This window comes from Centroberyx affinis, unplaced genomic scaffold, assembly GCF_046629955.1.
Source record: "Centroberyx affinis isolate AG114_WGS23_722 - 3 ecotype Tasmania unplaced genomic scaffold, CSIRO-AGI_Caff_v1 ptg003790l_1, whole genome shotgun sequence".
Lineage (NCBI taxonomy): Eukaryota > Metazoa > Chordata > Actinopteri > Beryciformes > Berycidae > Centroberyx > Centroberyx affinis.
In genome coordinates, this window is record NW_027281658.1 from 332,149 (window position 1) to 356,220 (window position 24,072).

Here is a 24,072-nt window from a genome sequence, read left to right on the forward strand (position 1 = left end):
ATCATAAAACTGTAAACCCGAGTATACCAGGAAACTATGGGCATAAACCTACACTTAGTGCCTCCTTCCTCGGCTAATATAACTAGAGAAGTGTACCTACTCATCGTCTTGGTTGTTTTGGTTTCTGGCGTGTAAAATGCCTCCATCCACATAAAATCCCATTGAATCTTTCCGATGACTAATTGCGCGTGGCAGTGATCCTGTGGTGTAAATTAGATCATCAATATCTGGCAGAGGGCACAGAACAGTGGAAGGCAAGTCTACTCCAATGAACATTCAAGGACCATTGCACAGTAGAGCTACTGTATAAGCGATGGGGGCGGGGAGGGACGACTTCTGTTTGGCCCGCCATTTTCCAGGCCCCCATGCTGCAGGTTAGTTAGTGGAGAGATGTGGTCCATTACTCTCCCTCTCTACACCGGCTCCCAACGCGCAGCCTCATCTGGACCAGGTTCCAGGCGATCTGCTGCCGTACAAACGCCCGGCTGTTCGCTGCGAGGGTGGCCTTAATGCCTGCTATAGTGAATCGGGCCTGACTGCCACAGCGGCTCAAAGGAAACCAAATATACACCGGTCGCAGCGTCGCTCTCGGAGCTGTTTGATTGAGGCCCGCTGACAAGGGGGCCGGCCGCCGTGTTTGTTTGGGTTTGATTTCATCCCCGACCCTCCGTGCCGGTCACCTCGGTCCATTTGCTGTTAATGATTGGACGCAGAGTTGCCGAGGGCGGGACAAGAGGGAGTAACATCCAGAGTGTGTGACACAGTTTCCCCCTCCGCCAGTTTTGTGTTCATGCCATGGCAAGTCGTCTCACAAGCCTGAGTCAAAGCGTCGTATTGTGGAAATAAAGTCTGAGTCACTTTGGCCAATCTAGTTCGTGGAGCTGTTGTGTGATCTGTGACAGAACGGGTAAAAGTTTTCTATATCTGTGATCTCTGTCTTTTAAAATGACTCACTGGAGTTTGGTTTGTGTCTCCCACAGTTCACCAGAGATGATTGAACAAGCAGCAGCCTGGAGCATGTGACAGAAGATTACACAAACTCGGCTCGTAATGAGAAGAGCCAGCAGCGGCATATCAACTGCTCACACACAATTTAATTACATTTGAGTACTGAAAGATGCTCTGGAAGATTTTTCTTACAGTGGAGACTTAAACTGGGTGCTGGTCTGCTCCATTGTAATCACTATCAACAATTTTACTAAAGGAATCCCTTGCTGGGAGAAAGGGAGCGGGGGCTGCGATGTGGCCCCCAGACCTCGGACCTCCGGACGTCCAGCTGACTCTTCCTGGTTTCGGCAGTGTGTTTGAAGATGCTGAGGACCTCCAGGCTCCGTTGTCTCCAGGCGGACTCTGCCATTCGGTGCCGTCTCTCCATTCGGGCGGTCTGGGTGTGTGCTGCCGTCCCAGGACTTCCCTGTCCCTCACCTCCCTGGGGCGAGACCTCTCCTCCCTGCTCTGCTCCTCCTGTAAGACCAATGGATCTCACATAAATAAGTCATTGGGAGACTTTGCCCCCGCGGCACACACAGACCCCAAACACAGCACCCAGAGGCTCGACAGCTACCCCCAGCCCTCCCTTCCTGTTTCCTACATGCTCTCCACCTCCGCCACCTCTCCTTCTTTCTGCTCCCCCTCATCTTCTCTCTCCTCCGCCTCCTCCTCCTCCTCGTCTTTATTTCTGACCTCGACCTCGCCTCTCGGGGCCCAAATGCCCCTCAACAAGACTTCCCAGCAACAGCAGAAGCTTCAGGAAGAGTATCACTCAATAAAACAAGAGCCAGCAGATGATTTCTTGCCCTGTAAGAGGGAACTTTTTCAGCTTCACAACCCACAGAGGGAGCTGTTCCATCTGGGCCAGCCCCTCCAAGGGGACCGAGGCCACCCATGTCCGGACGGCACCCAGTCCCCTCTCCACTCCCCGAGGCTCCAGGACACGGCGGGGGACCAGCAGGGCCAGCCGTGCCGCTGGATCGACTGCAGCGCCACGTACGGCCATCAGGAGGAGCTGGTCAGGCACATCGAGAAGGTGCACATCGACCAGCGCAAAGGGGAGGAGTTTGCGTGTTTCTGGGCCGGCTGCGTGCGGCGCCACAAGCCCTTCAACGCCCGCTACAAGCTGCTCATCCACATGAGGGTCCATTCTGGGGAAAAGCCCAATAAATGCATGGTGAGTGAGTCTGCTTTTGTCTGGGTTGAACTGTATTGAACGTTACTCTTTTGACTCTTTTATTTATCCAGGGAAGATTGACGGAGCATGCACAGCTTTTTTCAGCAACGCTCCACTTCTCACTCACACAGTTAAGCACATTCACACCTGGGAGCTGCCCAGTACAACCACAGTCTTCTGCTGTTGGCCACTTAGCAGCCTCGCTGGAGCAGTTGTGGGATAACGGAAAAATGTGTCCTAAAGCACTTTAACATTGTTAAAAAAGTTATTGGCGATTTCTTTTCTGGGCCCATTATGTTGTTTGGTGGTGTATTTTATATTTTATTCCTGTGGATAACTGGACAAAGGCAGACAACGTGACGAGGGAAAGTGGGACACCAAAAAAAGTAAATAACACTTCATCACAAAACAACTCCTGGAATGTAATAAATATCACAGATTGATGACATATAACAGTGTAAGAGTATTGGAATTTGGATTCTTCCTTTAAGTGCCTCGTCAGTAATTGAGGGAGGAGAGAGTGTTTTTCATTCACTTCCCCCCAAATGTTGGGACTCAAGTCTCAATTTGAATTGCTTCAGACTTGACTTGATGCATGAAGAGAATACTTGAGACTTGACTTGGGTTCTGGTGACTTGGGACTTGACTTTGACTTGTACTTTAATGACTTGAAAAGGTTTCTAAAGTCTTGACAAAAGATCTTGTGTTTGTGTAAATGACTTAGATTGAAAGTGATGAGATTTGTTCCACCAGACGACTGAGTTTAAATTCTGTTTTCTGAATTTGTATGGAATGATTGAATTTATTGAAGTTGAAACTGATTATAGAAATCAAACTCATGATGCTCTTTTTATACTATTAATTAAAATGATACTGTATTGAAAAGTCCTAGATATTTAGTTTTCTTTAAGATATTAGATTGATACTGGACTCAATTTGTTCTGACTTCTACATTTAGACTTGAGACTTGACTTAAGACTTGTGCTTCAAGACTTGAGACTTGACTTAAGACTTGTGCTTCAAGACTTGAGACTGACTTGGAGGTTGACTTGGTCACTGGGAATCTGGCAACTTTGGCAACTGGCACCACCCCTGTTGTCGCAACCATCTCCTCTCTCTGCATTGCTGAAGACCATTACCTAATCCTCCCCACCTCTATGTACACTTCAGTATGCACAGGACTCATTTTGAGGGTTAAATGGGTTTGAAAAGCATTAACTTAACTGGATTTAAATGTTTACGTCACGACTTGTTTCAGACAGTGATGAAGAGACAGTCTTACAGGGATGATCAAATGGTTTCCTCTCCTGATGACAGGTTTCCCTTACTCATGCATGCCAAAGGAAGAAAAGTGGCCATGTGCTCTGTTGAATGAATGGAGGATGTGTCTGAAGCATTGAGCATCCAAGCACCTGGTGATCATCCCATGGTTATTCTGACAAATACCTTAAATTAAATAAATACCTTAATTAACAACTAGAATAACGTTTTTAGTCATTGATTAGCCTAGACCCAAAAAAAGGGAAATCCACACTCTCAAAAAGATATCGTGATTGATTTATTTTACATGTTACAGCTTGTATATGTTTTATTTGAAACCAAATAAATAAATAAATAATCAATCAAGATATCTTTTTGAGAGTGTGGATTTCCTTTTTTTGGTTCTTGAATTAAGTCTATTTGAAACTGACGCACCAAAGAAGCCTTATTTTATGTCCATTTTCTTACCGAGTATGGACGTTCTTAGTCTTTTGTTATTGATTAGCATAAAACGTAGTATGTAGCTTATATTCAGTGATATAAAAGCAGACATCCGTGTCTGGACAGATGTATTCTGACTGACTCAAAACAAGGTAGTTACCCGTCACTTTACAGTTGACCATAAATCATTCACCCCAAGCCCAGTGCAAACTAACTGATTCACCCTTTAGCAGTGTTGTAGTAAAGAAAAAGACAAGACAAAGACTTGACTTGACTTAGTAAAGACTGAAGCAAGACCAAGAACAAAGGCAGTTGAGACCAAGACCAAGAGCTTTCTTAGATTTGTTAGACTGAGAGATGAATAGTACACAAATCTTTTAAAAACTTCCCATCCTGTAGAAGCTTTGTCTGCTCCAATAGAGAAAACTTTGACCAGCATCTGCCTGTTCAGGGTTTTCAACAACCTGGTCAAAAAGCCTTTTTGAAATATGCAGCCCGTCTTTGGAGGATGAGGAACTATGTAAAAAAAAAAAAAAAAAAAAGATAATAAAAGAAAAGCATATGAATTTCGAGAAATTCAAGGCCCATGTCCAAGATCAAGACAAGATCAAGACGAGACCGAGACCATGAGGTTTGTGCATTAAGAGTCCCAGCGCTGCCCTTTGGGCCCCAGCGCAGCATCGTACTCCATCACTTCTGTCATGAGTCATATTCTGAAACACAACCTGGGCGAATCTCGAGGGCTGAACACGTCTGTCCCATGATGACCTCGTGTTCGGAGCCAGGTCCCTCTCCCTCAGCCTGACGCCCGAGTGAGTTACTCCCTCCGTAAATCCCCGGCGACTCCACCGCTGTCATCATGCTGGGCCTCCGATTAGTAATTCATTCAGAAATTTAAACTCAGGGACACGTTTCCTATTAAATTGAATTAGTTCATTAAAATGACCTAATCTGTTGCCAGCTTGTAAATATGTGACTGCGGAGTGTTGCCTGCTAACAGATTAATAAGATTAAATAAACAGTGAAAAGCATCGCCACGAAAACTACTTATTAGTCACACTTGAAATACGTCATGATCAACATCACGATGTGGAAGGAGTCATTTCGTTTTCATAAGCCACTCAGGCCAACGCATGAAAATTAAGTCATTCCTAATGCAGCAATGGAAAATGAATACTTCTTATGAATATACTCAGTGTTTGTTAATGGATCCAGACTTATTTACCAGCTAATAACGTCAAGTCTCAGATTTGAGAGAGGTATTATTCAGGCCGTAAACAAGAAGTTCCCAAGGCGTTTGCAAATGAATCGTGGAAGAACCATCCATGCATGTTTTACGGTGTTGGATCCACATTTTTGGATCTTGCAGATTATTCTGAATATATGGAGGCAATGTTTCTCGACAGAAAGCTTTAATGGGGAATAATATTTGAATAAAAAAAACATATGACTCCAACACAATAAACGATAATAATCTGATGGAATAACTCCATACTAAATCTAAACCTGCAAGATCAGAGAAATACAGAGGAATAGTATATAGTAGGTTGAATGTTATTAAAATACATGCTTATATCAGCCGATTGGTATGTGAAACTAAAGGGAAGAGCGTTCTCTGGTATGAAAAGGTCCATTTTGGAAACAGGGGCTTGTTGAGAATGACATACACGCTGGCATGCCGAGGAAATAAAGTACATAAACTATTTCATCTGAGAGCTTAGATAAAAGCTGGGCTTAATTTTCGACTCCGCGAACGACATGAGAAATGTGTTTCTTCTTAGGAGGCATATATAATCGCATGGATATAGTTTCATTTGTTTTATTTTTTCATAGGCTTTTAACTGTGGTAGCCATGGGGTAAATTGTAACGGGCAAGATTGAACGCACATGCAGGCTCTCGCAGTTCAAACGCTTCCTTTCAAAAAACTCAAAACGAAGGTACCTGATGCTCAGTTGGCATAAAGTCTCATAATACATAATGTTTGAGTTGAAATGCTTATGGGATTATTTGATTATTCTGATATGCAATGTGTTATATCCTCAATTTCCCAGGACATGAGATGCAGTATCTTCATCTAAGATATCAATGTGTGTGTGTGTGTGTGTGAGTGTGTGTGTGTGAGTGTGCTTTTGTGCTTTCAGGGAGCAATTTCATCAACAATGCACTGCGGTTGGTTACAGATGACTTATTTCGTACATATGTTTTTGTGTGTGTGTGTGTGTGTGTATGTGTGTATGTGGGCACCTGTAGGCATGCATTTCTATGTGATTGATGTGGACATAAATAATTTTAGTATTTCAGCTGGTGATCAACACTGCAGCATTTTTCAAGTCTTGCTGTTGACTTCTGGTTGTTATACAGCCGCTTTTGAGCCTTGGATTAATTAATCATCATGATGTAGCGTACTTTACTTTATGTTAACGCTTGTTAAACTAAATGAGCTGGGTGACATTTATTGACTCATTAGCGAGACCAAATAAAACACTGGAATGAACATGAGGTAGAAAAACACTCTCCCTATTTCCCTCTGGACTGGTTTGAAAGGATGAAATACATTATACTCTCGGTCTACAGTATGAGAATCAGACCCAAGTCAAATAATATTTTTAATAAATCCATTTTGGACACAAAGCATTGCCTGAAATGCATCTTTCAATATCTCTAAAACTTAGGGGATGCCTTAAGTTACATATTATCATTTAACAAATACAATAATGTGCCTTAATTTTCACATTGTAAGAGTAGATGTCACTTTTTGCACAAGAAAACATTTGCAAATAATTCTTAGTTTTTGTTTCAATCTACTTGAAATACCAGATGTGTTCGGATCAGGACAATATAGGTAGAGTCAGCCAAGTTGTCAATCATAGAAAAGTATATCGAATTGACTTTAACATGCTTTCCTGTGATTATCTAAATTTGATTTCACTCTTTGTATTATACTGTGTGGCAATCTCTTCCCATTTAGTATTCCAGGTGGTTTAAAACAAACACTAAGAAATATCTCCATATAAACCTCTGTCTGACTCAGATCTGTTATGAACACATTGCTAAATTTGAAATATATGTGATTTAAGAGAGTGAGTTGCCTGTTACTAAGTGTCTCATATTTCAGTGAAGTTACAACACTATAAAAGCATGGTATGGCATGCAGTGTGTGCTGTAGCTGCCTGTAGGCACCAGACAAGCTGCCTGCCTGCCTGCCTGCCTGCTGACTGTGTGATATTTGCTCCAGTCCAAGAGAAACGCTTTTACCACAACCTACCACAGCTTCTCACATCACACTCTTTACTCTGTGTGTGTGTGTGTGTGTGTGTGTGTGTGTTTGTGTGTATCTATGTGTGTCTGTATCCATGTGTATCCATGAGCACATGTATATTTTACATGATATGTCCATACTCGGTGTGTATGTCATAGTTGTGACATTTGTATGTGTACATGAAGAGTTCAGTTCCAAAATGCTTTTTATCCATTTTGGGTAGAAAATAACACCTGAAGTGCATCATTCAGTATCCTAAAAGGTAGATGATCCAGTCTGTTCAAGTGATACAATTCTGTCAACCAACAACTTAAAGGGGCAATAAGTAAGGTTTTTTTTTACCACCCCATAGCACAAAATGACCATAATATATCTGTGGGAGGCTGATATGGTTGTTGATCAATACCAGTGACTCAGCGATTACTTCACCAGGTGCTGAAATTTGTGGCTTTCAAAACTCACTTTCTGGCTCGTAATCTGTTTTGGAACAAAAACACTCCCACAAGTCATAGATTACTTAATGCCCCTAAATGCCCCCCTAAATTTTGTGCTAGCAGTCATTTTGTCAGAGTAGTTGCCACTGTTATTTTCAAATTGTGGATGTGTCATTTTGGTATGAAACTATATATATATATATATTTCCCTGCTGTCAGTTTGAAGGCTGCACCAAGGCGTTCTCTCGTCTGGAGAACCTGAAGATCCACCTGAGGAGCCACACAGGAGAGAAACCCTACATCTGCCAGCACCCCGGCTGCCTCAAGGCCTTCAGCAACTCCAGCGACCGGGCCAAGCACCAGCGCACCCACCTGGACACGGTCAGCAGCACCCATGTTACACCTGTCTGACGGACTGTACTTGACATAGAAAAAACACCTTACAGTACCATGAGTGCATACATTTATAGCAAGGGTGACCCAATCAAACCCTTAACCCCCAGCAATGTTAGTGCTCTGATTTACCCACTGAGCCATAGGGACCAGCACTTAAATCACACAATACTTACACAGCATTTTCATCATTTGTGTAATTTACATGCACCATCTGTCCTTAAATACTCAGGATTACACATTATAACTCAGGGGTTTTTCTTTCTCTATTATGTGAATATTTGTGCAAGACAGTATATAGGGTATGTGGTGTAAACTGTGCACATTCAGAAATGCACACACACACACACACACACACACACACAAATCACTTTAATTGGTACTGCCACTCTCCCCTACTCCCCTCTTTTCCCCCTTTTCTATAATTGCATGATATACAGTCAAAACACTCCTTAAGATTGTGTAACTAGATACCTACTGCAGATTTATTCTATAAACCACAGTTATTTTTACGCTTACTGACAAGTGATGAGGATTTAGTGGTAATCCAGCAAATCAGATCTCCTCTTACATGGATAAGATAGAGCTGTACGTTGCACTCCACTGGTATTACACACGGAAAAAGTAATTTTCTCCTTTTTGTGGTTTCACACCGGCTAATAGAGGCTTTTCAGTTGCGTCACAAATCTCCTATCAGCCACGTCTGGAGCCATCATGGAGGTCCAGTGGAGAACTGGCTGTGTGCAGATAATGTCTAAATATATAACAACCAGGCTAGAAATTGAGAGATACCTGAAAAAGCTTGTTGTGGTGTGAGTGTAGGTCAGTTCAGTAACCTTCTAAGTAAAAGTGAATAGTGTGATCAGGTGGATTTGTTTGCAAATGTAGGTTACAGTGACACAGTAAACTGTCTTGTCTTTAGCCCTAGTCTCTACTCCACAACACTCTGAGGTGTAGCTTGAGAAGAGTCAGCTCAGTTAACCTGAACAAACTGTTGGCTTTCGGTGGTCAAGCTGGAATTTGTCTCAGATTTGAACGACAGGGGGTTTAGCCCTGCATGAGGAAGAGGAGAGGGCAGGTAAACATTAGTCCTGCGGGGATCTGAGCTGCTGCCCAGAGAGACAAAACCATAAGAGGGACATGGTGCCAAATATACCGCAGAGGGGTATATTTGGTGTCCTGGTGCCAAATCTATGTTAGAGTAACTGCATGCAGTGAATCCACATATAAGATATTCTGCAAAATATTGCTTTTAACCCATACCATAAAATCAAGACAGGTTATTGTTTTTTTAATTGGGATGCTTCAAACTGTAGGACCCAATCGCTACAAGATTCAAAACACTTCAGAGATTGCATAAGATCACATACTTACATACTGATTGCATTGTTGTGTTTTCATAAACTCTTAACTCACTCCATCTGGTTAAACCCAGATTAATGAAAATGGAGAAAACCTGTATTACTTGGCAACAGATCCACGGAAATGATCTGATGATTACTAATCTATATTGATATAGTTGTTTGACAGAATTGGAAAAATATGAGTGCTTTGTGAGGTGACAGCACTGCAGTACATCCAGGAACTGAACTTTCTACTGAACCTTATATATATATATATGTATATATATATGTATATATATGTATATATATATATATATATGGGAAAAACTTAATGTTTTCATCCCAGAATGCTACTGTTTACAGTATAACCACACTGGAAAAAAAACTTGTCCCTGCTGTTTATTATTATGCTGTATATCTCATTTTGGAATGAAACTCTTCAGCTGCAACCCTGTTTTGCTTTATCTAAGGACAGAAATTTGTTTGCTACCAGAAAGACGCTCTTTGAAAACAGGAAATTATCTAAAAAAAACAGCAAGTGTTGTGGCACGTGTAAAAGCACCAAAGACCTTAGGCAGCTTCTTTTTTGTGGTTTTACCTGCTTTTATCTAAGACATGCTATCTGTGATTTAAAAAAACATTGCTATATAAAGGTATATTCAAGCTACAAAGGATTTACTTGCTTGAATAAATCATTAGTATATAAAATAAAGGTAGCTGAATTTGCTTTTTCACTTTATGGATTAATTAATTTAACAATAAATTTAACCCCAGTTGATGCTACAGTAGAACAGGATAAAGTACTCAGTCTTTATTACCTGCTTTTTGTACATAAACATGACAAAACATCTCAAACTGAACTGTTCCTCTTGACTCTTTTCTCTCTCCCCTTTCCTTACGCCTACAGATGAAAGGTAAAGTACATCATTCAGCTGAGGACCACATTATGCAAAATGTTGACATAACCTGGATAGCGTTCCTTTCTCTGTTAGTTCAGTTGTCACGCTAAGCAACCACATCTAAAATATTTGTCCTAAATATTTGTATATATAATACACAAGGCTACTTTATAAAGCGTTACACCTGTAAACCATCTGGTTGTGACTCACAGTCACCTAAACTGTATTTGTATTATTTGTAAACACAGTTATACTTGAACTTATTTGACCCCATATCCAGTGTTAGTGTATAATCTTCATCAGGTGGTGAACATTGGGATGTACGCCTGATTTCCAAAATGCTATATATCGATTTTTGGGGAAAAAATATACCTGAAGTTTATCATTCAATATCTATAAAATATTCAGGGGATGATACAGTCTGTACCGTTTTGTCAACAATGGGTTACAGGAAAAATCCATCCTAACACACTTACCCTAACATACTGGTGATGTAGCTTGCATTTCTGGCCCACTTTGTTGTTTGTTGGTGTGTTTTTCTGATTCCTGTGGATAACTGTCCAAACATAGACAACGTGACGTCATGTTGAGATACTGTCAGCAGCTACGGTGGAGTTTAATAGCAGAAAATTTATCAGCGATCGTAAACATCAACAGTAAACATCAGGTTTTGGTGTCAGTCCCTCAGAATCAAAGAGCGAGGGCTTCTTTCTAGAGCCGCCATTTTGCACCGCGGTTCAACAATCATACAGGGAGAAATCCATCGTAGAAGAGGCAGAGAGACCAATTTCTCCACAGACAGCAGCCTCAATAGACCAGAATGCAATGCAGCAGCAAGACATGTTGAGTTTTGAGTGAGGGGCTTGCTTGTCTTGACTGGAAAAACTCTCACTCCACTAACGCTATCGCTCTCTCCATCTACACATAAAACCCACAGCTGAATGTTCTCTTGAGGTTGTCAAAAGGTATTGTGGGAAATGTAGGAAATCTACACTGAAGTAGAAGTAAACAAGGCAGGTTGAGGGACAGCGGCTACACCAAAAAAGTAAATTACAACACTTCATCACAAAATAACTCCCAGAATGCATTGAACATCACGGACTGATGATATACATATAACAGTGTAAGAAGATGTGAGGGTGGATTTTTCCTGTTACCTACAAGCCTTTAAAAACTGCCATGATTAATTTCCATTTTGTAAGAGTAGGTGTCATGTTTTTAAAATGATGGATGTTTCATTTTTAGAACATAAACATACACACACACACACACACACACACACACTTCAGAGCACAGTACTTCCCTCTCTCGTCTGCGCCTGTGTTCACTCTCTTCCCTCCCTGCTTGTTGTGGTCGTTCTCAGAAGCCGTACGCCTGTCAGATCCCAGGATGCACCAAGCGCTACACGGACCCCAGCTCGCTACGCAAGCACGTCAAAGCCCACTCTGCCAAGGGGCTTCAGGAGCGGGAGATGAAGGTACCAACAAGATTCACATTTCTAGTTTTTGGAGATTTAGCTGAGGCTCTTGTCCGGAGCAACTTGCAGTGAGTGCAACTAACAGCAGAAGACGATTAATTCCCAGATCAACAACATTACAAGGAGCCAACAGCTGTAACAAAATATTCCCATGTCTCTAGAATTAGATTAGATTAGACTACATTAGATTACATTAGATTACATTAGATTACATTAGATTAGATTAAATATGGCTGCAAGTAGTAATAGGATACATCAAAGAAGAAGAGGATATAAATATGAATATATTATCAACAAGGGGATTATGTAAACTAGGGTTAGACTGACATATTGGTATGCTGATTATTTATTATCGGCCAATCATGTTGTCTTCCTCCCCACACTCAGCTACAGAATACTGTAAAATCTGAAATTAAATGTTATTTTCTTTGCATCTTTTAATTGTTCAGTAAACTATACTAGAGTTTCCCCTACAACTGAATAGGTGTGGTGGGTCACCCTGCCTTAAAGAGCTGCTAACCCTAATGCTAATCTCATTAGTATTGGTTTCAGTATCTTTGTCTTTTTTGGCATGAATATAGCCAGATTTAAAGATAGTGATTATTGGCACAAAATATCGGCAGCTTCAGTGAAAAAATATTGGCATCAGCCTTCAAAACCCAGTCAAACCCCAATATAAACACACTCAAACCGACAACTCCAAAATGAAATGATGCATTGACAGGATGTGTGAAATAGCAGCAGTAGCAACAGCAGCCGAACTTACTGGCTGATAAGACAATGTGAGATATGCGCCTTATGAAAATATAGAGAATTCCATATAACAATGAGATGAATATGACAGTATGAGAAAATATAATATGTGAAGGATTGCAGCATACCTACATGTGCTCATATGACAAAGACGTGCCAATAAGAGCTGGGTGGGGGGGGGAAGTGGGGTAGAAAAGGATTTTATCTTTCTAATTCAATACAACTAGAGGAGGGAGATAGAGGAGAGGGGGATGTGATTTGGGGGGAAATGAGGACAAAACACTGGAGCGAGAGAGTGAGGGAGAGCAGGAGTAGATCTAGGAAAGGAGAGAAAGAGGGGAGGAGAGAGAGAAAGTGAGTATGTTTATGATTCAGTAGGATGAAATACAACGAAACACAGTATTACACACACTCCCTGGAAGTCAGAATAGGGAGCCTATTGTTCGCTGTTATCTGGGCCTTGTTTGTTTTCTATGGACCATAAGTGACATTGGAGCTCTCTGTGTATTCCCATGCCTTGTTTGATTTAAACAGAACCACGTGTGCTTGTAAGTTGTGACATGGCTAACACGCCCTGGACTGCAGTAATCCCTGTGGGGCTGGATGGGACTTTGAAATATCAAACACGCACTTCATAAATTCATCTCCTTACAGTTTTGCGTTTCTTCAAACTGACAGCTATTGAAGTCCATATCTTCATAAACATCGGTTTGGGTGAACATTTTTGGCTGATTATTCGTACCTTTTTTGTGGTTCTTGGGTGTCCTTCCCGAGTTTCTTTCGAGTCCTGGAGCTGTCGATGAATTGTTTTGGAAACTCCTGGGGGATGCTCTGTTAGCGCTGGATAATGAAGTAAATTGTTTTGCCTTAACTTTGTTAGAACATTTTGGAATAATATTGCCTAACAAGGTTTCTGGATCTTGTACCACATGAAGCTGAATCACAAAGCAAAACAAGAACCAGGCATCTGGTACGAGCATCATCTCTTTGAGAGCGAACAGTAGAAAACCCTCCTGAGGAAAATACGCGGCATCTTCAATTAATCAATGCAATCTCCAGAGAGAATAAGTCAATCTTTTCAAAATGTAGCTTCATGGGAGTTGTGCTGCCCAACAGCAAAATATGTTGCATTGGAAGACAACTAGACTACAGCTTTAATATGATTACACTCATCTTTACACGCAGGCAGGAAACCTCACATGCTCACACACGTGTACGCATAAAACTAAATGGACCATATCTCTCTTGATAAGCGTTTTTCTCTCAGCTCTGTCTATGAACACTACCAGTGAAAAGTTTGGACACACCGGATTGAATGTACTATGTTTTTAACTCTCTTAAAGCCACTTTGATCTAAAGCCTTATCCTTAAATGCTTGAAATTAGTTTCTTCGACAAATATAAATAGTGAAGCTGATGCCTATGTATGAATTTCTTTCCAAAGCCTTTGCCTTTCCATCAAGGCAAAGGGCGGCTACTTTAAAGAATCTAAAATATAAGATAGTTTTGATTTGCTGAACACTTTTTTGGCCGCTGCATAATTCCATTTGTGTTATTTCATAGTTTTGATGTCTTTACTATTATTCTAAAATGTGGAAAATAGTAAAAAATAAAGTAAAATGCGTGTGTCCAAACTTTTGACTGGTGCTGTAAGTATCTGTGTATTATCTGTTTGACAGGGTCAAGTTCACTCCATGCTGGAAAGTGACTTGCTGAGTGACTGTCTGGCCAGGCAGCATCTCCACTGCTCCGCCTCCCACCGGGGCGACGGCTCCCCTCTACCTGGCTTGGACGACTTCACAGGTACGCACAGACGCAACAGTAGCAAATGCGGTGGAAATCTGCATTTAGCCTCCCACACGTCTCTGGAAATGAATAAAAACAAAGAAAGGGGTAATAGACCAAACACCTGGGCCGTTAAGCTGTCTCTTTCATTTTCTCCCATGGCCTCATTTGCTCCTTTCCTCTCCCTCCTCTCCCATTCCTCCGATGATAGCTCATCATGCCAGTGTTTACCTTGTCCAATTACCGGGCACTGACTGCGGGCGAGTTGGCCCTCGCCCCGCCTGTCCCTCAGCTTCTCCAAAACCGGTTTTCCAGCCAACCTCTTTTTCTTTCCTTTTCAATGGCTGAACCGGGATCAAGAAACTGTCAGGTACACTGAGGCTCAGTTGGCAAAGGCGGGGAGAGAGTGTCCAGGAGAGCTGTCCATGTCTATTACTTCAGACTACTTGCAGTTTTACCCAGAAGACTTTGAGGGAAAAGCCTCAAACGGCACACTACAAGCTATGTTTATTCAGGGTGAAACAAGCGTGTCAGTGTTTAATTTTGAAAATGCCTCAAGAGGGCTGTGTTCTTATCAGCGATGGCCAAATCTTATACCATAAAACCTGTTGGCTGTCTATTATGTATATGTGTTTTTATGTATGTATGTATCTGTGTGTGTGTGTGTGTGTGCCTGGTGACATATGGTATCATCATCAGCTGCCCTAAGCCTCAGTCCGAGCCAAGTGTTGAAAGCCCTCCTGATGGTACACAGGTATTTATTACGGCTTTTAACGGATGGTTTTCGTCTCTCCTGCAGGCGTGTACGGCAGCGCCGGCTCCGTCCACAACAGGCTGAGCTCGGAGTTTCTCCCTCCGCCTGCAGACTCCTGCTCCAGGTATCCGGGCTTAGAGGGGAACTTCAGCGCCAGCAGCCCTCTGTCCTCACTGACGAGCCCAGCGAGCATGAGAGAGGGGTGAGTACCGGGGCCCGGAGTGACGCTCACACAGGTCGATATGCAGGTGGATCGATCGGGGTTGCAGGAAATGTGTTGCATCCTAAAAGTCTCTTATTTATCCCCAAAGTCTTTTATTCATCCCAAACTTCTTTATTCATCCCAAATATCTTTTATTCATCCCAACAGTCTTTTATTCATCCCAAAACTCCTTTTTTCATCCAAAATCACTTTTATTCACCCCCAAACTCTTTTATTCATCACCAAAGTCTTTTATTTATCCCAAAAGTCTTTTATTCATCCTAAATCTTTTTTGTTCATCCCAACATTCTTTTATTCATCCCCAAACTCTTTTATTCATCCCAAATCTCTTTTGTTCAACCCACAACTTGACCAGTGAGCAGCTTGCCTGGAGCAGTTGGAGGTTCAGTGCCTTGCTCAAGGGCATCTCAACACTAGTTGTTGTGGAAGAGGCTTTCTGGCTCATTTTTCCCACCCAGAATTTCCATTCCAGGGATTTGAACCAGTGACTTTCTGTTCATGAACCTGCTTCTCCAACCTCTAACTAGCTAACTCCGCTAAATCCATATTTTAGTTTGTACCAGATTTGTTCCCTCTTTAGAACACTTATTTAAAGTCACAATGAAAAGAAATATGACTTTTTCACTTTGTTTTTATCATGTAGACCTACTGAACAATAAATGCCAAAAAAAATTTGTTTTAATATTCTTGTATTTTTATGTCAAAATCCCTTCATTTTTATTTCCTGGAGTATTTTTAGTGGTTACTTCCTGGCGTACCTGTAGGGGAACATAAAAATCCCAACCAATAAAGTGTTCACCCCCAAAAACTATGTTTTCTTTTCCTAAAACATCATGGTTTGCCTCACAGCAGCTGTAATTTATTAATTTTAAAGAATCTAGAATTTGTGACAGCACAAGATTATGCACAAAGCTTTTTTGAACTTCTGAACAATCCTTCCCAGCGTTTTGTTTCGCTCCAACATCCTGTCTCAACCTGGAATACGCTGAATTAGGGAAGCAGACACCATTGAAATTACGTTTCCTTGAGACTTTGAAGATTTCACAGTCACTTTGCTTCGCTTCTCTCTTGTCTGGAAAGCATATGCCCAGAAATAGAGACAGTGGTGTGTGCTTATGCTTGAATAGACCAGAGGCATTATCACCAGAGATGGAGTTATGGCTTTGTGGTCGCTCTGATTGGGTAGTTGAAGGCCGCAGAACTTATGTGTACTGTAAACTGAGACAAATTTTCGTCTAGCCCAGTGAAAAAGTAAAAGTGAGACTAAAAAGATGCAGCTGAAAAGCTCCAGGCCAGCGGTTTCTGGACAATAAGGCATCCAATCATTGGTCATTGAAGGACTGATTGTAATCTAACTGTTATTGGCACGGCGCAAACAATAAAGGTAGTCTATCCAGGAGTAAGAGAGAGCCAATTTGACATTTGTGAGGTTTTAACAAATGATATAAATCTATTTTGCACAAAATTTTGCAAGAGCTTGCCCAATATTTCCACTTGTTTTCAAACATTCTTCAGGTCTTGTCAGAGATGTCGAGATGAACAATGGCTTTCCGCAACCACATTAATTCAAAATTAAAGAAAGACTTGAAACAGCATTATATAGTCATGCCACTGTAACACTGTGTACTGACTGAGTGCAGGCTTCCATTGGCCTTAAAAATGCTTGAAAGTTGGCGGATTTAAGAAAAAAAAAATACGGTCTTGATGGCTTTGAAAGTATTCAATTTTTTAAAATTAAAATATAGCACCAAAAAATTCATCAATTTGCTTCACCTCTCTCTGTTCTATAGAATCAAATCTTCAAATCCTTAGGAAAACCCTGTGATGGAGATTTGTGTTGATACTGCAGCAGTGTTCAGTTTTAAAATGGATGATTTCACCTGGATTTCTTGACTTGACAACAACATGAATAAAAAAAGAAGGCCTCTATGATGTCTAATTTTGCCCCGTGGCATGTCTTACCCCCCAAAACATGCCAAATTTAAGTCCTTCAAAACCTTGAAAGTCACTGAAAAGTTATTGAATTTGATGTCCAAGTGAGTGTGGGAACCCTGCGTGTTTGTGTGTGTGTTCGAGATCTAACTGTACCTGCCTTGATGCAGCATCTCTGGGCCTCGTCGCCTGAGAACGCGCAGCCAGAGCCTCCGTGAAGCTCTGCACAGTCTGTCCATTGACGTCTCTTTATAGAGACCGAGGATGTCAAAGAATCCCGCTGCTGCCCGCAGAACACGCCGGCCTGCCAAAGCCAATACCAGACAAGCACTTGTTTTTCCCCCAAATGACTTAGCGAGACGTTAAACACGTGAAAGTAAATTATCTTTGCTTCGCGGCGCGGCCGGCATCGAGCTCTGACCTCATAGCCAGGCTCGTGTTTACTCTGGCCGGGACGAGGCATTTCGACTTCTTTTAATTATTTAATACTAGAGGGATTCAGACGGCCGCCTTAAAGCTCGTCCATCAGCGCGTATTTGTGATGTGTAGTGTTTGTGTGTTTTGTGGTCAGGGGGGAAGGAGGCCGGGATTGGCTTTTGGAGCTGGATATCCATCAGATACAGGGAGACTAACTGGGATGGCTCTCGCAACAGAAAGGCTGTTATATACTCGGAGGAAGGAGAAGTAATGGAGTTTACTTTGCAGAAGCTCAGAGTGACACGGGATCCAAATAGCTGGTTTAACCGAAAATGTTTGACATCCCCTGACATTTTTACATTTATTGTATTTCTCACATGTAATAAATGTAATGTCTCTAAGTGCCTGACTGGTAGCACCTTAGACTCCACTAAATCTCCGTCTGTATTACATACAATCAGCTATGATCTCTGGGCTCCGGTAAATCTATATCGCAGAAATACTCCAGTCTGGATACACACTGATGCTTGAATAAGGATGGCAGCTCTTCCTAGCCAAAGCTGAAAACAGATTAGTTTTGATTGCACAGGCTGGCACCTATGGCGAACCAGCTCATCCCCTCCTGTGATCCAACCCAAGTGTGCTGCTGTTGAAAAGCAGCCATGGATTAAGGCACGGTTGCATATAACGTACATACAGGATAAACAGTGTGATGACAAAGTAAGATCTTAAATGCTGCATGAAGGATTCCTCTCATTCCAGATATGAGGGAAGGCAGCTGGCTGTAGTTATCTAGAGAGAGAGAGAGAGAGGGAGAGAGAGAAAGAGTGATGAAGGGGTTTAGCCGTAAAAATATGACCGGTGTAGCTGTTTCCTGAGGTTGTGCTGACAGCCTCTCCCTCCGGCCCGGGCACTCTGTTAAACTCATGCATCTCAGAAGTTTGGGCACACCGACCGCAAAACGACAGATCGAACCAGCAGGCCGCGCATGGCAGCGCTCAGACATCCCAGCTATGTTGTTGCAACGTTGCAAGAATGTAAGCGACGGAGCAGACGGCGGTTGTTTATCCTTAAGGTCAGCTCCATACGGGCTAGATGATCATTCTGGGGCCGTCGAGGGGAATCCAGAGAAGTGTTGAATTCTTGGGGCTCGCAGTCATCATGGCAAAGCCGCGCACATTCATTTCAACAGCCGTAGTATATCAAAGCACACTTTGTTTACATAACCTTATATAAAGCCTGGTCTTTATTACCTTGGGAAGCCACAGCCATCTGTAAGTTATATCAGTTTGCGTTTCAGAAAGTCCTTCTGATTAATTTTGGCTTTTATTGTATTTCTCCTCTGAAAACAGAGACTGTTAAATTTAATGTAATGTCATTTGACATGGGAAATGGGTAATAAAGGGAACTGGGGAAGATAAATGATAGAAATGTAAAGAAATCTCCAAACATTTCCTTTTTTTATAGCTGGTCAGAAGTGAGTATAGAGGGCACACGGGCCAGCAGCCATCAGTATCTCTGACAAGGCCTGGCTTGTTTATGAAGCCCACTAAAACCCCTCCAGCAGAAACCGAGGCCACTTGGCTCCCTGGGGACCAATACGCTCAGTACATCATCCAGCACAGTTCTCAGGCCCAGAGAGCGAACGCTTTGAAGGGGGGAGAAACTCAAATACCGTACTGGGGGGGTTTAAGCTGCATATCTCCTTGGAGAGAGATTCCATTGCCTTTTTTTTTTCTTCTTTTCGACTTGGCTCCACTGACTCATTCGTTTCCATGTTGAGTCAGTGCTGTTTGTGCACAGTCAGCACATTCTTGCAGCGTAGCGATGGATACAGCTCTCTACAAAGCCCGCCTATATAACCCCCCCCCTGAGGTGAAAATGTTTCCTTATAAGTTGAACTGTTTGCATGTGAGTTTGTGTTTATATGTTTGTGCCTGGTAACACTTGTGGAGCCCGTGAAGAACAGTGCCAGCTGTGGCTATCTGAATAAACTAACTTAAAAACACTTGGGCTCAGTTGCACCAACACAGTTTCATGTAATCTGGGATTTGTGGTAATCAAAGTTTAAATTTGTAAAGTGAAAATAAGTAAACCTATATTTAAAATTAACCTAAGATATGTTGCACAATTTAAATTTAACCATAGTTTAAATGAGTTAAACCAAAATTATAGCAGTTGCCTAACAAAAACAAGGCGCTAAGAAAAAAAAGCAATAAAAAAAAAAAGAAAAAATATTCCCAGGCTGCTCACATGATACTCTGTTAAATTTGACTTGAAAATTGTTATTTTGTAATAGTTTGATTTCCTAGACAATGTTTCATTGTTGCTCTGCTCTGCTGTCTTAGCTTAATAATTAGGTTAGCAAACTAACATAATTTTTGCCAAAAGTTGTCATGGCTCGGCGAAGAAGCTCAAATTTCTCTTCTTTCGAGAAAAATCTTGTGGTCGAGTTAATGGAGCTTTTTGGTTTAGTGTCGGAGGACAAGAAAACAGACAACACCACTGTCAAGGAAAAGGACGACATGTGGCTTCAACTGGCAGAAGGAGAGGAGAGACGAGTCCCAAAGCCTGTTGGAAGAAAATGAAAACAAAGGAATTATCATAAAACTCAGTTGGGTTGAGTCTGTCCCTTATCTTTCTTTGAGGAACTCTCATTTTCCTCCATCCATCTCAAAAATACTGCCAATTTGAAATTTAAATCACTTCAGCAGTCAGTTTAAAGTTTAAATTTAATCTTGCTTAGACTTAAATTAGGTTTGATGCAACAGAATTTAAACCATGATTTCATCTAGTTTAAAGGTTAATCCTTGTTGGTGCAAGCCGCCTTTGCAGTCAAGTTGTACATGACTTGTATATAATTCAGCTCATGTGGGATTGCATTGCCACAGGGACAGACTGGCAGCGTCGTTCCTACCTGCTGATGGCAGTCCAGTGAGCTCAGCAGACCGGCTGGACGCCATCAGGACACACGGCTACCACAAAGTCTACAGCCACCAGCAAGAGCTGCTGTCAGAGCAACAAGGTACGGACAATACTCATTTAATGTGTCAATAGCCTCAGCAGATATCAGTTTAATGTAGCTTTGTTCATCACTTTTATTTATGAATTCCCCTGCATATTTGGGGTATCATCCTTGTCATTCTCCCCTCCTCTTTGTGGCTTCCTCTGTGCTCCTCCTGGTCTCACTAAGGTTGTCTGTATGGAGAAGGAAAAGTAAGCGATGGAGGCTTTGAACCAGCCAGTTATTTCCCAAACCCCTCTGCATCACACTCTACAGGTCAGTCTACAGCCGGACAGGTTAAAGGTTTGTCTGGCCCGGTGGCCTCAACAGTTAATGTGCACAGATACATGAATGATATGAGAATGATACATATCAGTTTTGTGGGGAATGAAAAATCATTACCTGAAGTTCATCATTCAGGTTCTCTAATAGTGGATTTAAGGATTAGAGGGTGTCAGCTATCCTTTTAAAAGTGCCATGATTTGTTTTAATTTTGTGATATCAACCATTTTGTAACAGTGGGTGTTACTTTAAAAAATGGTGGAATGTCTCTTTTGTAACAAAACTCTTGTCTCTCCTCACTATAAGACTCTTTAGAGCCTTGGGTAAAGCCTTTAGCTCCAAAATTAGATTTGGAAAAGGTGACATCGACTATTACAACATGATTGACAGATGCTGAGGAACAGTATTTAACTTAAAAACTGGGTTGGAAATAACACTTTTGCAGATTGGATCCTCTACATATTCAAAATATTGATGAACTTTAGGCAATTTCTTTTCCCAAATTGATATATAGTACATTGGAAATGATTAAAGGTTAACAATTAAAATAAGTGGAAGTTTGATTGCCTACTCACCTTAACAATAAAATAAAATGCTGTGAAAATGCTACTTCTACCCTATTCTTATTTTCTTACTCCTAATTCTATACCCTATTCTAATCTTCTACCATGTTCCTCTCAGGGTTCGACCTGTTGCAGGACCTCCAGGGCCAGGCCGGGGGCGGCTGCTCCATCTCTCCCTGCCCAGACGACAGCTTCCTCTTCCAGGCAGGAGGCGTCGACCGCTGCCTCAGTCAGATCTATTCCATCTACCTGGACTCATGATGCAGAAACAGAAACAGAAACAGAATCACAATCACTTTATTTTGCCAAGTACAACAGATGCACAGTGAATTTGGCCTGGTTAGCTGGTGGTGACACACAGGACTGACACACGAGGTGCAGGACAAAACATAGCATGACCTCACATGTGGTGCAGACAAGGCGTACTGTATGACAGTAGACTAAACATAAACACACTACAATAACAGGATACATTCAAGGCCGAAGAATTGTTGTGGTGTAGCAGCATTGGCAAAGTCACAGATGTGCAAAGTAAAACTCAGAAGATACATAAATGACAGATTACGCAAAATACACAGATTGGAGAAACAAAAGCACAAAATGTCTTGGAGCCGGAGCTGCTGTGGAAGCAGAAATAATCTCATTGGTTGAGTCAAATCTCAGTGGGCAGGGCCAAAGAGCTGAAGTTTGAATGGCAAAGAAGGAACTCTGGTCAAAATATAAAATCACCATGGTCTTCATTATGTCTAAAGGTCAACAGGCTAAACTAAGTTAGACAGCTATTTAGTCTATTATGGCTAGTTTGAACTTGGTCAGCTAGGCTAACTAGCTAACCTAGATTACTTTGCCTAGATTGCATTTTTTCAGTTAGCAGCAAGAGTGCTATGCTTCATAATATATCTACCTTCTCTATTGCCCCATGCATTTTTTGGGATTCAGTCTAAGCTAGGCTATAAGGTTAGCCAGAAAAACTGTGGTTCTTCACTGAGGTTTAATTCAACCAATAAGATTTCTGCCTCCAGAGCAGCTCTGCCTCCAAGACATTTTGAGTCTTTGTTTGTATAAATAAAACTCCAATCTGTGAAGGCAGATTTTGGCAGAAAGGGGTATCTAAAATATACTGGTTGGTAAGGTGACCCAGTATTTAGCAGCCCCCTCACTGAAAGATCCCATACAGCCATGTGACCCATGGAAGTGTCCTTGAGCAAGGCACTGAACCCTGCTCATTCATTTTAAATCGTTGTGGATAAGATTGTCAGCTGAAATATAGTGAAAACTAGGCGGCTGGAGCGTGGCAGCACTGCCCCCTGCTGCCTGGATGAATTACCTGCCTGTGCAGAGCTGGTGCCAGTGATTCAGTCTGACTCATACGATGAACTAATTACCTGATAACTGTGCTAAAATGTATTCTCTACGGTTCCTCTGTGAGGGTTAAAGGCTGACCTGAAGAAAGCCCAGCCAATATTCTCAAATGTTTCCAGTAGTTAAGACAACAATCAAGACAGTATCCTATCTCCTTATTTTTTTATATTGCCTTTTTGTTGCTTCTGCACACTGCATTTACATGTCTGTTGTCTAGTCTCTATAAGTGTCTTTATCAGTTATTCTTATTTTATTACAAGAGAGAAGGAGGTGTGCATTGTTTACAGTTAGTGTCCTGCACTCTTTTCTGTCTTATCACAGAGACTTTAAGACAAAATGACCAACCGGAAAATGTTTACACTGATTCTGTAGCAAGTGATTCTTATTACTGTCAATGTACAATGTATAGACTGTATGGAAATGGATACATCTTTCTTTTATACCTAAATAAAAAACAGTTTGTGTATGTTCTTATTGTTGGCTTGTGTCCTGCCCAATACTGCCATCTACCGGTCTTAGAAATAGAAACAAATGATTGCAAAAGTGCAGCTGAAGTCAATTATTTTGCCCCAAGAATGGTTCTAATTAACATAAACTGAAGGTCATTTCCCTTCTTAATCTTAAAGTAGATACTGTAGATATAAAAGGCTATTAGTTAACATACCTTTTGGAATTTGGACACAAAGCTCTCCAGGCTGTACTAACTTTAATATGTTTAGTACTACAATTACACAGGAAAAACCACTAGGCCTATAATATTCCTAAAGTGTCTTATAGTGTGTCTATAGTAGTCAGTAGTGTGTTTATGGTGATAAATATTAATAGAACAAATATGGTATCACTTCTAATATTCCTATAGTATGCATATAGGGACCTATAGTATGTCTGTGGTACTGTATAGTGAGTTTATTCCTACTTAATGGTGTTTTTTTTTTCTCCTATGGTATCACAAAAAATATTCTTATAGTGTTCCATTAGGGACTTTTTATTTTTTTTTATATATTTGTATAGTATCCTTCTAAAATGTACTACAGGATTACTATATATACTCTTTCTGTAAGGTCAGAACATTTTAAGACTGGCATAATCAATCTCTACAACCTAAATTCATAGGTTGTAAATTCATAGTAAAACAAAATGTTGCATAAAGTTTTATAAAGATATGAATAGGAATAATAATTGTTTTTGATAATACGGGTGGTTTTATTCTTTTTGGTTATATAAGTGGTTATGATGCCTTATGACGATCACTGACTGCTTGATCCGCCTTTTTCTTCACTGATTGGAAGTGTATTGATTTTGGAAGCTTCCATACTAGCTTATG

At 41.3% G+C, this 24,072-nt stretch overlaps 1 protein-coding gene across 1 annotated transcript; it reads left to right on the forward strand.

Moving 5' to 3' along the window:
- The first annotated feature begins 1,210 nt into the window (after positions 1-1,210).
- Positions 1,211-23,158, forward strand: LOC139662427 (zinc finger protein GLIS1). Its single transcript, XM_071541120.1, has 8 exons — positions 1,211-2,167; positions 7,782-7,943; positions 11,561-11,674; positions 14,106-14,247; positions 15,011-15,167; positions 20,429-20,562; positions 20,731-20,817; positions 21,505-23,158. Exons 1-8 carry the CDS (start codon positions 1,241-1,243, stop codon positions 21,645-21,647), a joined length of 1,866 nt encoding a protein of 621 aa, XP_071397221.1. The 5' UTR covers positions 1,211-1,240; the 3' UTR covers positions 21,648-23,158.
- The last annotated feature ends 914 nt before the right edge of the window (positions 23,159-24,072 follow it).